Source organism: Ahaetulla prasina, chromosome 4 (assembly GCF_028640845.1).
Source record: "Ahaetulla prasina isolate Xishuangbanna chromosome 4, ASM2864084v1, whole genome shotgun sequence".
In the NCBI taxonomy this organism is placed as follows: Eukaryota; Metazoa; Chordata; class Lepidosauria; order Squamata; family Colubridae; genus Ahaetulla; species Ahaetulla prasina.
In genome coordinates this window covers 53,510,856-53,527,267 of record NC_080542.1, presented here as the reverse complement: position 1 = coordinate 53,527,267, position 16,412 = coordinate 53,510,856, and the positions used below count along the sequence as shown (strand labels likewise).

The window sequence follows — 16,412 nt, the reverse complement described above, 5'->3', positions numbered from 1 at the left end:
CCCCGAAGGGGAGAATCTCTGCAGTAACACAAGCGTTCTTTGCATGTATCCGGCCCAGGGGCTATAGTTTGAGGATCCCTGATTTAGTTCAATATAAAAAAATGCAAATAATTTTTCTGCGGACCACCAAAATTTTCTTGCGGACCACCAGTGACCCATAGACCACCAGTTGGTGACCGCTGCTATAGATTGCTAATCTTAGGTAAAACGGATCTTTCTTTAACTAAAAAAGGTCGGTTCTATATAATTTTTTTCTTCTTCCATTTAATCATGTTTGATTATTTAAAATTGCCTGGAGAAGTCCCTGTAGTTTTTTTGGCAAGGTTTTTCAGAAATAGTTTGACATTACCTTCTTCCTAAGGCTAAGAGATGGTGACTAACCTAAGGTCACCTAGCTGGCTTTGTGCCTAGGGTCTGAGTAGAATTCACAATCTCCTGGTTTCTAGCCTGATGATACCTTAACTATTAAATCAAATTGGTTCTTTGTGTATAACTTACTTATTCTATTTATCATAGTCTACATATAAAGAATAGCAAGCTCTTATACCTAGAGATAGTATAAGGGCAAGTTATTTCTCCATATCTTTGGGTTGTAATCTGTACAAATCTTACTCAGTTACTCCTATGGCTTTTGATTCTTCATTTATTTCTTCACAAATGGTCGGAAAATATTAAAGGTAAATCTAATGCATATGTTGATGTTCTTGTATTTTCAAATTGCATAACATTTCAGAACACATTCAAAGGTAATGTAATATTGAAGAAACATTCGTTCATTTGGTTAGTGTTCATTTGGTTAGTGTTCATTTGAAGTATATCAGTTGGTAAGTATTTATTAGTAAATGAGGTACCTAACATGGGTCCTTTTGAATTACTGTAAATCACTTCACACTTTAGTTCCACTAGCTCATTTTTAGTTTCAACTGCTCAAACTATAGAAGATCTTTCACCACTGGTCATTTTCTGTTTATATAGGTTTGGTGCTCCTGACTACCTATGTTAAGACAAGGATTGTCTGCAATAAAACTCTAGATTGTATATTGTTAACAGCATGGAGATAATTTGTCAGCTTTATGTAATTTGAAGAATTCAATCATGTCCCAAATTATTAAACAGATGAGGTAGAACAGAACCCAGAAATATCTAAGTATTGTCAGCCATATTTAGAAGATAGAAAATTTCTTATATAAGACTTCATTCAAAAACAAAGGGGTTTTTAAATGTTGGATTTTGGATGTTACCTTATAAATGTAAATAGCTGTTATAAAGATTTGTATCTCAATTTTATTCCTTGTTGATAATTATCAAAAGTTAGTTAATGGATACATTTAATTCTTTTTTTATATAGCTTCTGGGTCCTGCTGGTAGACCAGAACAACCATGTTTCGGAACAGTCTCAAGATGCTTCTTACAGGTGGTAAATCAAACCGTAAGAACAGATCCAGTGGTAAGTAAAAGGAGTGTCTTGATGCTGTGCAATCATCTTAATCCAAGGAATGAAACTACTTCTAAGGTAGACCCAGGTAGACCTCATAGTAGCATTGCTGCTCTTGAAATAATGCTTGCTTTGCTATTCGTTCATTCATTCATTCGTTTGTTCATTCATTCATTCATTTATGTACGGCCTCAATCACTGCCTCAATTACTAAAATATACTGGAGGTGGCTTATATGTTTGGCTTAAACCAATTATAAAAATATTAGGATTATCAAAACATAATTAAATGTAACCACATGCTGGGAATAATAACTAACTTAAAAGGACTAAAATGAATAAGTCATTAAACATTTGGTGGAAGAACCACGTTTTATGAAAGCTCAACAGATAAGGGCCATTGTTCTATAAGAGAGACACTGCTACAGAGAAGGGATACCTCCTAGGTTGGGCAATGTGACAATGCTTTACAGCTGGGATCTCATGTATACCAACTTTACCAGATTTTACAGCTTGGATAGAAATAGAAGAAGGACAAGATAATCAGATCCTAAGTTATAAAAGACATTATAGGTGACAATCAGTACTTTGAATTGCAATCAGAATTTTTCTAGTAACTGTCCAGGTCATAGAGCAAAAATGCTACATGGGCAAAATGAGGAATAGCATAATTGCTAGTAATGTTGCATTCTGGAATGATTGTAGCTTCTGGGTGTTCTTTATCCATCAAGTGGAAGGTGACTAGAGCACGTGTGGTTGTAGAAGTTCCTCTCAATCTTGGAAAGGACATAATTTTCATATAAAATACATTTGTACAAAAACATTCCTAGTCCTGGCTGCTTCCTGATCATTGAATAGGAGTCAAAAACTCCAGAAAAACATATATATTTTACCTAGGGAACTGCTACCACATCAAGAGCTCAGGATGGTAAATTCTTGGCTTGACATTTCCTTGAATCTAGAGCACTCAGTCTTGCTAAGGTTGAGACTCAGTCTGCACCTTTCCTGGAAGGATGATATGATACCCAGTTGACAATGTTAATATCTCCAAGAACTTTATTCACTTCCTCAAGGCTCATGAGTTCTTCCTACATAATAGGGCAAGATCCCTCTCCGTTCAATGTGAAGCGAACTATCCAGCCAGAGTTCAACTTCAAATGAATCTGAGTAACTTTATCCATCAAATTCTTACACTATTCCTTAATGTGCTTGTTAAGTTTTCCTCCTCTCTATTAATACCATAAGTTGTTTCAGAAAGAGCTTTGGGATTGTGATATGCAAATGCAATAAGAGCAGATAAACAATTTTACTTTGCTATTCTTATAACTACTATGAAGGTCTTAATATGGAATTGTACAAGTGTTCAATCAGTCTCTTTCATTGTCTTTCCCAGCACCACTCTAGGCATGTCTCTATTCTGAAGTCTCATTTCCTAGAGCTGTTCATAAAATCAAGAATTCCACCAGGATCAGTGTTAACATAATCAGCTCAGACTTGAAGGACTCTTGACACTGAGGAGTCTACTCTGGATGTACCAGGCATCAGGAAGCAGTAAACAATTTAGCACCTGAGGCTGACCCTGCCAGCTATCATCAGAAGTATGGCTAGGCAGTTGATGAAGTTGGCAGTTGGGTGATTGTCCATGCCAGTCTCCATGCCAAGCAGGGTCAAAGTTCCTTGCCTGGCATCACAGCCTTTATTGGCAGAGGCTTTACATAAGACTAATTCCTTTGGTACAACCATTCTCTCTGAAGCTTTGTACCCTTTGCCTCCCAAAATTCTATTGCTGTGAAACTGGATTGGCTGATGACCTAGATATACAATTTAAAGCTATGATCTACGAACTGTTAATACTTCTGCCCATCACTTTGGATCTCCCTGTTTGGAATTTATTTGTAAGCAAACTGATGTGTTCTTAGGATTCTGCTGAGGTGCTTGCAAGCACACTCTGTCTTCTATTGCCTGTTTTTGAGTTATCCAGAAGTAAAGCCTTAGCAACCTAACATCTGTGTTTGCCTATGGTTGGCCTGGAACAGGATAAACATGTAAAGAAAGGCTACCTACTCACTTCAAAGATTGATCAGGGTTTCAGATCCATCAAAGAGTCAGAAAGCTACTATCATTTGAAAACCATCAAGCACCCAGGGTGGAGTTATCTAATAGCTCCCTTGCAGGGGACAGCAGCACCAGAAAACTCCGAAGTAATCAGAAAGTGGTCTGGCCATAAGAGGGAATAGTTTATAAAGGTCTTAGCTCTTAGATCACTTTGCATTTGCCTGAAATAAAAACCAGATCAATCTTGTGACCCTTGATGTATTTTGAGTGCTATATAATCTGGGACATGTCCACATGTGGCCATTTTAATATAGGCCCAGAAACCATTTAGGGTGAATAATAAATAGGAAGAAAGAAGCTAAAATAAATATAAAACATTAGATATGTTTTCATGTGACAATTCTAAAATTTTCTCTCTTGGTTGCAGATCCATTAATATAATATTAAGAAATCAGGTTTAAGTAGATGTTCTTATGCACACAAATTTGGAAATAGAATATCTTGCATTCAATGTAATTTACTTCTTGCTAAGGTCAGCAGACTTTTTATTATTCCCTTGGTAAGTGGGCAACTGCTGTCAAAAATAAAGTAACATAAAATAAAATGCTTCAAAATTGTAGCAATATGAAATTCTGAAGTTATTCTGAAATTCAGCAGTTATAATATTTTTGTAAGTGTCGCCTGAACTGTCTCAATATGCTTGACAAAAATAGTCATATCTCATTAGGTTGGGTTATTTTAATTTTGCAGAACATTTTTATCCATATTTTGGCCTCCCAGTGCCATCTAGGGATGTTTGCTCAAGGAATGTATAGGAGTGAAGAATTTAGTCATCAAGGGCTATGTTGTAATTTAGTTTCTTAATATTTCTGTATGTTTTTATTTTTCATTTGGTGAAACTAATATTCTAGATGAACAAATTGCACTGAAGTTAAATATTGCATTAACCTAACATTATATAGTATTAATTTGGCTTATGCAGTAACCTGTAGCCTATCTACACTGTAATTAAAATTTACCAAAATGTGTAAAGTGCAATGTAATGGAGTAGGAGGATTTGTTACAATTGAAAATTGATTCATTGCTACAAAAGCAGTTTTTTTGCTAGAATATAAATCCTGCAAATTCTGACGACATTTTAAAGTTTGATGAACAGCATTACTGATGCAGAATATTTTTGAAGATTGGTACCTTAAATGTATCCAGTCTATTTTGAATTTGGATGCTAAGTTTACAGTCCCCTATGGATATGGATTGTATAGCTAATATTGTGTTTGAGTTTGGATTTCACTTAAATAGTACCCAGAGATAATATTTGAAGCTGTGAGAGAATCTTGATGGTGGTGAAGTGCAGAATAATGTTCTAAACCTCAAGTTGATTTTTAAAGGAAGATAAAATTGTGTAATATTTCTCTTCTTTCTGAACCTCTAACACTTATTATAAAGTCCGAGTTTTTCTTACTTGACTAAACCTTTTACAGAGTTACCTCCATTGTATGTTTCAGTCAAGAATATTATTTTCCTTTTAATGGTCACATATCTTTGTTAGCTTTGCTAGTGTTAGACACAATTGGACAGGGGAACATTTACCTTTTTAAAAAAATCTTTGCAAGCTTCTAAATATTCACAAAAGACGTGGATCCCAATCATGTCAGTTATGCCTTCTTAATATTTTAGTTGTATCTAAAATTATTGTGACTCTTTTCATGTAGGACATAAACATGCTGTCATTCTAAAATTTAAATTCTTCGTAGCATTTCCCAAACCAAGCAACCAAGATCAGTTGTCTGGGTCAGTTGCCTGCTAAGAAAGCCTGCTAAGATATTTCAATATTTAGTGCTAAGGCCTTGTAATTCAACTTGACTGAGTTTATTATTTCAACAGTCTCATTATATACTATACATACATGGTTATAAACAATTTACATAGTTGAAAGCAGAATTTGTTAATACTTTGAATATACATTGAATCAATTTATTGTTTCTTTGTAAGAATGAATTAGGAAAGGAAATGGAAATGACTTGAATTTGTTATGCCTGTTGAGCTTGCTGGGGAACAAATATTTTTTTTCTCTTTGCTTTAGTATACAGAAATACTTAACTAATATACAGAAATGCTTAATAAATATATATCATCAACATGCAAAAGATATAAATACATAAAATCCAGAAAAGGAAAAAAAAGAAACAAAATACATACTGTACCTGTATACCTAAATCTTAGTTCTTAAGCAAAAACTTGACCACATCATTTCATTATACAATAAAAATGCAACTCATACATTAAAGAGCAAATATGTAATGAATTCATAACTGTAAATCTGGCTGGTGCTATTGTCCCATTGTAATTTACTTCTTCGGTAAATCTTTATATATTTTTTGGTAAAAATATATATTTTTGGTAAAATCACATCTAATTCCCATTCAATTAACACAGGAGCTCTTTGGGGCTGTATGCTGTCTCCATTACTCTTTTCTCTATATACAAATGACTGCATCTTGAAGGATCCTTCTGGGTTTTTTTTACAAGTTTTTTTTATTTTTTTTAAAACAAAATAAAACATACAGATCTTTGTTGAAAAAGATATCGGTCGGGTACATATTCAAACATATTTCAAATTTCAATTTCAATATTGGACAAATGATATAATGAGAGGGTGAAATTTGAAGGATCCTTCTGTTAAAGTACTGAAGTTTGCAGATGACACAACAGTCATTGGTCTCATTTGAGATGATGATGAGTCTGCATACAGATGAGACGTACATCAACTGGCTCTGGTGCAGCTGGAACAATCTGATGCAGCCAGAACAATGTGGAGCTGAATATTCTTAAAACTGTAGAGATGATAGTAGATTTTAGGAAAAGCTGTCCTGTTGTACCACCTCCTGCAATATGAGACAACACAGTATCAACAGCAGAAATCTTCAAGTTTTTGGGTTCTATAATCTCCCAGGACTTGAAATGGAGACCTAACATTAGAACCATCATTAAAAAGACCCAACAAAGAATGTTCTTCCTGCATCACTCAGGCTGCCCAAAGATCTGCTGATCCAGAGGAATTAATGAGCCTCTCATTTGTACCTCTTTGCACAGCACCACACAGGACAGGTATAGACTTCAATGGATAGTTAGTACTGTAGAAAAACAATCATGACCAACCTGCTTTCCATTGAGGATCTGTATACTGTTAAGAATCAGAAAGAGGGCTGAGAAAATATTTACAGATCCATCACATCCTGGACACAAACTATTTCAACTTCTCCCCTCAGGATGCCGCTATAGGATATTGCATGCCAAAACAACTGGACATAAAAATACTTTCTTCTCCATGTCACTCCCACATCACTATTTGTATTCATAATTCACAATTCAGAAATAAAAAACGAATTCTCAGTGATAAAAGTGAAAATTAAGACAGTTAAAAGACCCAGTATCTTATCATAGTTGTAATTTAGATGTAAATCTGGAGGTTTGTCATTTCTGAAAAACATCTTTACTAATTTATAATATTCTTGAAAGATCTTCAAAATATGAACCTGGAACTCTGTTAAATACATCTTAATAATGCAATTCTTGCAAACAAGCTCATTGGGGTTTTCAGCCATCTATTTATGTCACTATTAATTGAAGAAAGATAATTTGAAATATTTACGTCTACAAGTAGAGAAATTATTCTTGGACAATTGTTCTAGCATATTTAAAATGATTTAAACACTAAGCAAATCCCCAATTTTTACAAATTTTCATAAATAAATTAAAACTACGGGAAATGTAGACAGATATTAGAATACAGAAAATCTGTTTCTTCTTCATCCAAACCTTCAGTTTCTGTGCCCCACTTGGCCTGTATTTGTTTGCTCCCCCATCGTTTTGTGATTGTGTAAGTTTGCATCTCACTGGAAACCTGAGGGGGGAGAATGGATCTTTGTTTCTACCATTTGAAAGTTCTGTTTCCGCCTAATAGCTCATCCTGCTTGACTTTGGATGACTTTGTAACAAGTGCTTGGCTATGGAAATTCTGTATCAAGCAGAGAGCCAAAATACCATGCGTCCAGAAATTATTCAGACCCACTTCATTTTTGTTATTGTGTCACTGCCAATTTTGCTATGCTGCAGCCTGATTCTACAGTTGTTGAATTCATTTTTTCTCATTAATCAACACTCAATATCCCATAATGAAAAAGTGAAAACAGAAGTTTAGAAATTCGGTAAATTTATTGCAAAAAAACCCAAAAAACAAATATCACCTTGACATAAGTATTCAGACCCTTTGCAACAACACTTGAAATTTAGCTCAGGTGCCTCCCATTTCTCTTGATCATTGCTGACAGATTTCTACATTTTGATTTGGAGTTGGCCTGTGGTAAATTAAATTGATTGGACATAATTTGGAAAGGCACACTCCTCTTTGTACAAGGTCTCACAACTGACAATGTATACTGTAGCAGAGCAAAAGCCATGATGTCAGAGGAACTGCCTGCAAAGCTCAGAGATAAGATTATTGCAAGGCACAGATCTGGCGAAGGCTACAATAAAATTTCTGCTGCATTGAAGGTTCCTAAGAGCGCAGTGGCCTCTATAATTCTCAAATGGAAGAATTTTAGCATGACCAGGATCTTTGTCCCAGTCAAACTGAGCAATCGGGAGAGTAAGTAAGAGAAGTAAGAGTAAGAGGAAAGATCAAGATGGTGATGGCCTGAGCTCCAGAGATCCTATGTGGAGATGGGACAGAGTTTCAGAAGAACAATCATCACTGCAGCCCTCCACCGATCTGGGTTTTAGGGCAGAGTGGCTAGATAAAAGCATCTCCTCAGTACAAAAGACATGAAAACCCACTTGGAGTTTTCAAAGCACCCGAAAGACACTTAAGAGTGTGAAGTCTCTGGTTCCTCCAGCGGCCTCAATTTTAAATGTTATGTCTGGAGGAAATCAGGCACTGCTCATAACCTGCCTAATGTCATCTCAACACTGAAGCATAGTGGTGGCAGCATCATGCAGTGTGGGTGTTTTTCAGCAGCAAGGCCTGGGAGACTGGTCAGGGTTGAGGGAAAGCTGGCTAGAGCAAAGTGCAGAGGTATCCTCAGTGAAAACCTATTCCAGAGGGCCCAGAACTCCAGGCTGGGCCAAAGGTTCACTTTTCAACATAACAATCCTAAGCACATACCCAAGACAAAACAGGAGTGTCTTAGGGACAACTGGTCACTGGTGGCTGAGCCAGAGCCATGACTTGGACTATATTGAACATCTGAAAATGGCTGTCCACTGTCCACTGATAGTTGTGATCGAACCTGACTGAGCTTGAGAGGATTTGCAGAGAAGAATGTCAGAAAATCCCCCAATCCAATGTGCAGAACTTGTTGTGTCATACTCAGAAAGACTTGAGGCTGCAATTGCTGTCAAACGTAGCAAACTAAGTACTGAGTGAAGTCTGAATACTTATGCCAAAATAATATTTCACTTTCTTTTTTTCTTTTACATAAATTTACAGACATTTCTAAAATCCTGTTTCCATTTTGTCATTAGGGCAGTGGTTCCCAACCAGTGTGCCGCGGCACTAAGGGGTGCCGTGAGATCTTTTGAGGGTGCCGGGAACTTTTGAGCTACGGAGATTTTAAATATCTATTTCCTTATAAGGGTGCCGGGAACTTTTGAAAGGCTTTCCAAGGGTGCCTCAAACAAGAAAAGGTTGTGCCTCAAACAAGAAAAGGTTGGGAACCACTGCATTAGGGGGTAGAGTGTAGATTAATGAGAAAAATAAATAAATTTCAGCTTGTAGAATCAGGCTGTCACATAACAAAATTGACAAAAGTGAAATGGGTCTGAATACTTTCTGAATGCACTGTAAGTAGATATTGACTAATAATTTTATTAGTCTTCTCTAATTATTCAGGATCTTCTTTTGTATGATGAATTAGTTCAGAACAGGCCAATCTTCTGTACCCTTTATTCCCTTGTGCTTTTGAAGTTGACTGTTGTGCCTTAACCTTTTATGTGTACATAATCTTAAAATGTTGCAGTAATATGCTGGAGGTATATAATTTAATTGGGGCAGAATGGTCTAGTGGTTAAGACTCTGGGCTTCTTGATTGGAAAGTTGGCATTTTGAATTGCTACCCAAGCATTGTGCAATGGGGAAAACTCTTGTTTTTACCTCAGCTCCTGTCAACCTAGAAATTCAAATAGGTAATGCTGGCCACCTGACCATAGAAGCATCTTCTGAAAATGCTGGTTCCATTGGCTATGGAATACAGATCAGCAATGCCCCATACAATTGGACATGACTGGACATATAATCTTTATATAATCTAACATGTCAGAAAACCTTGTTCTTCTTTATTGGGATTAATTTTTTTTTATTATTCAAAACGTTTTACCAAAAAAAATTCCCTTTCCCCCAACCCCCTCCTTCACTAATCCCTCCCCCCTGACTTCCCGGATGAGTTAAAAATAAAACAAACATATGCTAAGAAGATTTTCCCCCAAAACTATTATACCAATTTTCCCTCTCTAGCTCTGACTTCCTCCTAACACAACCAAAATCCTTCAAGGAAAAAATAAATAAATTAACAATTAAGAATAACAAAATATGTAAATCAATAAAACAAATTAATCCTAAAGTATTTAAAACCAACTAAAACATAAAAATCCAATCCAATTCAAAGAATATCTCCCTTATAGCTTCTATAACCATATAATTTTTCCCCCAGGTCTTTCTTACATAAACTCTTACATAAACTCTTTCAAAAATATTCTATTCAAAATACAATACAACACATTATACAAAATACAAAATACAATACAACACATTATAAAATTTCAATACCAAGAATTACAATAGCTATTCAAATTTAGTCCATCCTCGTCATTTGATCTTCATTAGTCAATGGGTGTCCATTTGAACTTGGTATAACATTTGACCACTCCGGACAGCATCGCCTCTCGTCGGCCTCTATCCTCTATTTATGTACTCTATTTATGCGATATTCAGCACTCGAACTCTTGCGCCTGCGAGGTGCCCCCGCCTCGCAGGAATGGCCCGCCGCACTATCAAGGGCCGGCCTCAATGACGGGTCTTGGGACCCACAGAGGTGGCATGCGAAAAAAAAGAGCCTTTGGGGGTTTTTAGATAGGGTTTTTTTAAGGGGAGGGAGGGTTAGGGCGGGCGTTGGGGGTAGCCCATCGGGTGGGGAGCCAGTCCTTGCGCGTGCTCGTGACGGTTTTTTAACGGGTTCGGAGGTTAGGGGGGAAGATTGCGTTCCTGTTGGTGAGGGTGGTCTGATTTGCACGGTAAGTGGGAGGGGCAGATATGGCAGAAGGGGATCATATCGTCCTAGGGGACGCGCTCGATGTTTGCAGGCGATCGCGCGCCCCGATCCCTCGTCCTTTTCCCGTTCCCCGGATGGTCAAGACCCTCAGAGCCTGGGCCTTCGGCTGATGTTATGCAACGCACGGTCCGTAGTCAATAAGGCCCCCCTAATATACGATCTTATTCAGGGGGGCGCCACGGGCCTTATAGGCGCACGGAAACCTGGCTGGGCACGGAAGGGGTGTGCCTTGTTGAGATGTGCCGCGGGTTTCCGTGCATTCCATCAGCCGAGGGCTCAGGGTAGGGGTGGGGGTGGCGGTTGTGATTAGAGAGAGTCTAGAGCCGAGGGAGACCACTGTACCTCAGATTGCGGGTGTGAATCCCTCTTTGTGAGATGGGGCCATAGGTGTCAGATGGGTTTGCTGATCACGTACCTGGCTCCTTGCTGCGTGTCAGCTGCCTGCCCGAGCTCCTGGAGGTGCTGGCTGGAGTGGCAGTTGAGACCCCAGACTTTTAGTCATGGGGATTTTAACTTGCCATCTTCCGCTCGTCATCAACGGTAGCTCGGGAGTTCATGGCTTCCATGACGGCCTTGGATCTGACCCAAGTAGTTGATGGCCCTACTCACATCGGGGTGGCACTCTGGACCTGGTTTTGTCTCTGGTCAGTGGTTGAGAGATCTGGACTTAAAGGAAATAGTCATTGAACCTTTGTCATGGTCAGATCACTCTCTTCTTCGCCTGGACTTTCTGACCGCCATTCACCACCGCAGGGAGACGGAGCCGATCGTTGGTTCCGTCCCAGGCGCCTGATGGACCCGGAGGGTTCGGACGGAGCTTGGGCCATTTCCTGACGGTCTGGCTCACGGCTCGGCTGAGGAACTTGTTGCGGCCTGGGAACGGGCGGCCGGGGCCTTAGACCGTGTCGTGCCTTTGCGGCCTCTGACCCGGCGCAGGTCCCAACCGGCTCCTTGGTTCTCCGAGGAGTTGAGAGGGATGAAGCGCCGGAGAAGACGCCTAGAGAGTTCTTGGAGGTCTAGCCGTTCGGAGGCTGATCGGACACTAGTGAAGTCCTATACTAGGGCTTACCTAGTGGCAATGAGGGAAGCGAGGCGTAGCTATGCCTCCTCCCTCATTGCATCGGCAGATAACCGCCCAGCCGCCCTGTTTCGGGTGACTCGCTCCCTCTTACATCAGGGGGAGCGGGATGACCCGCTGCAGGGACGTGCTGAGGAGTTTAACGGTTATCTATACGATAAAATCGTTCAACCGGGAGGGCCTAGACCAAGATTGCAGTGGCGTGGGTGAGACGGCTGAGGGTGGTCTTGGGGACATTTTATGGGATGAGTTTGACCCTGTCGCTCCCGAGGACATGGACAGGTTGCTGGGGAGGTTGAATGCCACCACATGTTTACTGGACCCGTGCCCCTCCTGGCTGGTACTGGCCACTCAGGAGGTGACACGAGGCTGGCTCCAGGCTATTACGATCGCTTCCTTGGTGGAGGGAGTCTTTCCGACCGCCTTGAAAGAGGCGGTGGTGAGACCCCTCCTCAAGAAGCCTTCCCTGGACCCGGCTGTTTTAGGTAATTATCGTCCGGTCTCCAACCTTCCCTTCGTGGCGAAGGTTGTAGAGTATGGTGGCATATCAGTTTCCCTTGCACCTGGATGAAACTGTCTATCTAGACCCGTTCCAGTCTGGCTTCCGGCCCGGTTACAGCACTGAGACGGCTTTGGTCGCGTTGGTGGATGATCTCTGGAGGGCCAGGGATAGAGGATGCTCCTCTGCCCTGGTCCTATTAGACCTCTCAGCGGCTTTTGATACCATCGACCATGGTATCCTGCTGCGCCGGTTGGAGGGATTGGGAGTGGGAGGCACCGTTTATCGGTGGTCCCCCCCCTACCTCCCCGATCGGCCGCAGACGGTGTTGACAGGGGGGCAGAGGTCGGCCCCGAGACACCTCACTTGTGGGGTGCCGCAGGGGCCGATCCTCTCGCCCCTTCTGTTCAACATCTATATGAAGCCGCTGGGTGAGATCATCAGTGGCTTCGGTGTGAGGTACCAGCTGTACGCTGATGACACCCAGCTGTACTTTTCCACACCGGGCCACCCCAACGAAGCTATCAAGTGTTGTCCCGGTGCTTGGAAGCCGTGACGGGTCTGGATGGGGAGAAACAGGCTCAGGCTCAATCCTCCAAGACAGAGTGGCTGTGGATGCCGGCATCTCGGTACAGTCAGCTGAGTCCTCGGCTGACTGTCGGGGGCGAGTCATTGGCCCCGATGGAATGGGTGCGCAACCTGGGCGTCCTCCTGGATGAACGGCTGTCTTTTGAAGATCACTTGACTGCCGTCTCCAGGAGAGCTTTTTACCAGGTTGGGCTGGTGCGCCAGTTGCGCCTTTCTGAACCGGGATGCCCTGTGCACGGTCACTCACGCCTCGTGACGTCTCGCCTGGATTACTGCAATGCTCTCTACATGGGGCTCCCTTGAAGGGCATCCGGAGGCTTCAGTTAGTCAGAATGCAGCTGCGCGGGTGATAGAGGAGCCCTCGTGGCTCCCGTGTGACACCTATCCTGCGCAGACTGCACTGGCTGCCTGTGGCCTTCCGGGTGCGCTTCAAGGTTTTGGTGAACATCTTCAAAGCGCTCCATGGCATAGGGCCGGGTTACTTACGGGACCGCCTACTGCTACCGGATACCTCTCACCGACCGTGCGCTCTCACAGAGGGACTCCTCAGGGTGCCGTCAGCGAGACAGTGTCGTCTGGCGACACCCAGGGGAAGGGCCTTCTCTGTGGGGGCTCCCACCCTCTGGAACGAACTCCCCCCAGGACTTCGTCAACTTCCGGACCTCCGAACCTTCCGTTGCGAGCTTAAAACACATTTATTCATCTGCGCAGGACTGGATTAGTTTTTAAATTCGTGGGTTTTTAAGGGGTTTTAAATGGGTTTTTAATGGGTTTTTAATGGGTTTTATTATTTGCTAAATTTTAATTGCGGCCAAATTGAATAAGTTTTTTAGTAGTATTTTAATAGTATTTATTTTGTAATAGTACTGTTTATTTTATCTGCCTGTAAACCGCCCTGAGTCCTTCGGGAGAAGGGCGGTATAAAAATTTAAATAATAAATAAATAAATAATAAATAAATAATAAATAAAATCCAGTATAAATCCAAATATCTAGTCTTTTATAATAGATATAAAACATATAATCAACCCATTTCTTCCAGATCTTCCTCACATATTTTCTTTCAGGGACAGTAATATTTTTGTCTGTTAATAATTCAAAGGATAATACTTTTGTCTCTTGCCATTTTTTTTGATGCATTAATCTCTGTCTTTCCTTCATTTCTCCTTTTGAAAAGTCAGTCACAATATTGCCTAATAGATCCTTATGTTCAAAAATCCACAAATTACTACCATATATTCCATCAATCCAAAGAGAGAATTCTTGAAAAGCATTAAGCCTGTAAATTTTTTCAGTTCGGGAAACAGCCTCCTGTAGCACAAATTCTGACATTTCATCCAAACTATTTAAAGGAAACTTCTTTACATCAACTTGTTTATACATGATCATATCTTCATATTTATCCATTTTTATTTGTATCTCCTCCATTGCATTTAAGTCCTGTTTCAGTTCGTATTTTTGAATAATTAAATACATTCTTTCTGTGTAATCCTGTATAAAGTCACGAATCCATTCTTCTGAAAAAACCTTCATGGCAAAGTTCTTGCTGAAAATCTCCTTATGAAATACTTAAATAACATACAGTTATTTATGACAGTTAGAATGACAGTTAGAACAATTAATAAGTGGAACGACTTGCCTTCAGAAGTTGTGAATGCTCCAACACTGGAAATTTTTAAGAAAATGTTGGATAACCATCTGACTGAGATGGTATAGGGTTTCCTGCCTGGGCAGGGGGTTGGACTAGAAGGCCTCCAAGGTCCCTTCCAACTCTGATGTTATGTTATGTTATAACATAATCCAACAATCCAGAATCCAACACAATAAGATGAAGTCTCCATTCAGTTTCGATTTCGCAGCAAGGCTGGTCTATTTGCAGTTAGTCTAAAACGCCATTTTAAAAGAAGGAAAATAATAATAATTTTTCTCTCTTTAAAAAAGGAGGAAGTCAGGAAATCAACAATACTTGCAAACCAATAATTGTTCACTCATGCTTCTTCTGCCTGCTTATAGAAATCCACAAAAAGAAATCAATTGTTAGCAGAACTTGGACACCTTCCTCTTTTCCTGCTGTCGCAGGAGACGCGCTGGATAATGGAGATAAGGAGGAATTCAAAGGGATTCGACCTTTCGGGACTTTGCATAAGAAAAACAAAGCCCCTAGGGGAATCTACCTCTCTCCCCCCTCCCCCCCCCCGCTCTTTTTTTTTTTTTATTTTTACATTTATACCCCGCCCTTCTCCGAAGACTCAGGGCGGCTTACAGTGTATAAGGCAATAGTCTCATTCTATTTTGTATATTTTTTACAAAGTCAACTTATTGCCCCCCCAACAATCTGGGTCCTCATTTTACCTACCTTATAAAGGATGGAAGGCTGAGTCAACCTTGGGCCGGGCTCGAACCTGCAGTAATTGCAGGCTACTGTGTTCTTAATAACAGGCTTTACCATCGTGAGCTAAACCGGCCCATCGTGAGCTAAACCGGCCCTTTCCCCTGCTCTCTCAACCAGAGAGGGAAAATTAAGTCGGGAACAGCAGTTCGTAGCTATTTACACCGGCTTTTACAATATCCAGTGCGGAGTGCCATAAATTAGCACCCAGCGAGAAAGGTGGCGCCAAGCGGAACTTTATTGGGATTAAATTTTGAAGAATTCAGAAGAATAAAAGGTTCTTGCTCCTTATTGCTTTCAGCTTGTATAAATAAATTTTTGAAAACTAGGCAATAGGTAGTTCAGGGCTAAGCAGTATGTTTGATCATTCTGATTTTCCTTTTTGTTGATGTACCTGCTTTTCAGGTACGTCAGTGTATGCAGTACATTATGTGTTTTGCATAATTGTGGTGATTTAGGCCTGACCTTGAGTGTAATTGAATAAAGTCTCTTATCTCCTATTGGGTATTACTGCATGAATTTTTACTGTTTTCTAAGCTGACTCTTTCACTCCCCAGACTGAGGCTAGCCTCTGCATATCAATAAAGGGGAAATACAGCACCAGTGTTTCTAAAAAACTGCATAAGGACAACTTGTATTTTTCTCAAGAAGTTTCGTTCTTAAAATCATTAAAATGGCAAGTTAAAGGTTAGTGCAATTATATTGTGTTTGTAGTGACTGAATAACCATACAGTCTGTCTCAGATCCCTGTAATATATTTGACATCATAGCAATTGAATGAGAGAATGATAATGGCCTCTTTGTTAGGCCAGTTACCATGCTTCATCTTATTTACAGTTATCAGTAGCAGAACTCTCCTTGGCTGGAGAAAACATGAATTTCCGCTTACTTCAGTAGTATATTTAGCCCAAGTGGTTGTAATACCACTTTTGTAAATGAGCACATCTTATGAGAACATTTCCCGATACCTTCTGTATTCATTGTTCAGTCTCTGTGACATCGACCTTTTCAGCTGTTCTGTCTCTGTGACAGTGGCTATTTACAG

The 16,412-nt window shown here is 40.3% G+C and overlaps 1 protein-coding gene across 6 annotated transcripts in view; it reads left to right on the top strand.

Moving 5' to 3' along the window:
• Positions 1 to 16,412, top strand: part of TANC2 (tetratricopeptide repeat, ankyrin repeat and coiled-coil containing 2) — a 329,859-nt gene that overhangs the window by 31,968 nt on the left and 281,479 nt on the right. For all 6 annotated transcript variants that reach the window (XM_058179549.1, XM_058179546.1, XM_058179545.1 and 3 more), the window contains one exon: positions 1,349 to 1,447. In XM_058179549.1, the coding sequence (XP_058035532.1) occupies positions 1,381 to 1,447 (67 nt within the window). In that variant the 5' untranslated portion in view covers positions 1,349 to 1,380. Of the gene's footprint in view, positions 1 to 1,348; positions 1,448 to 16,412 lie in introns of those variants that run through there.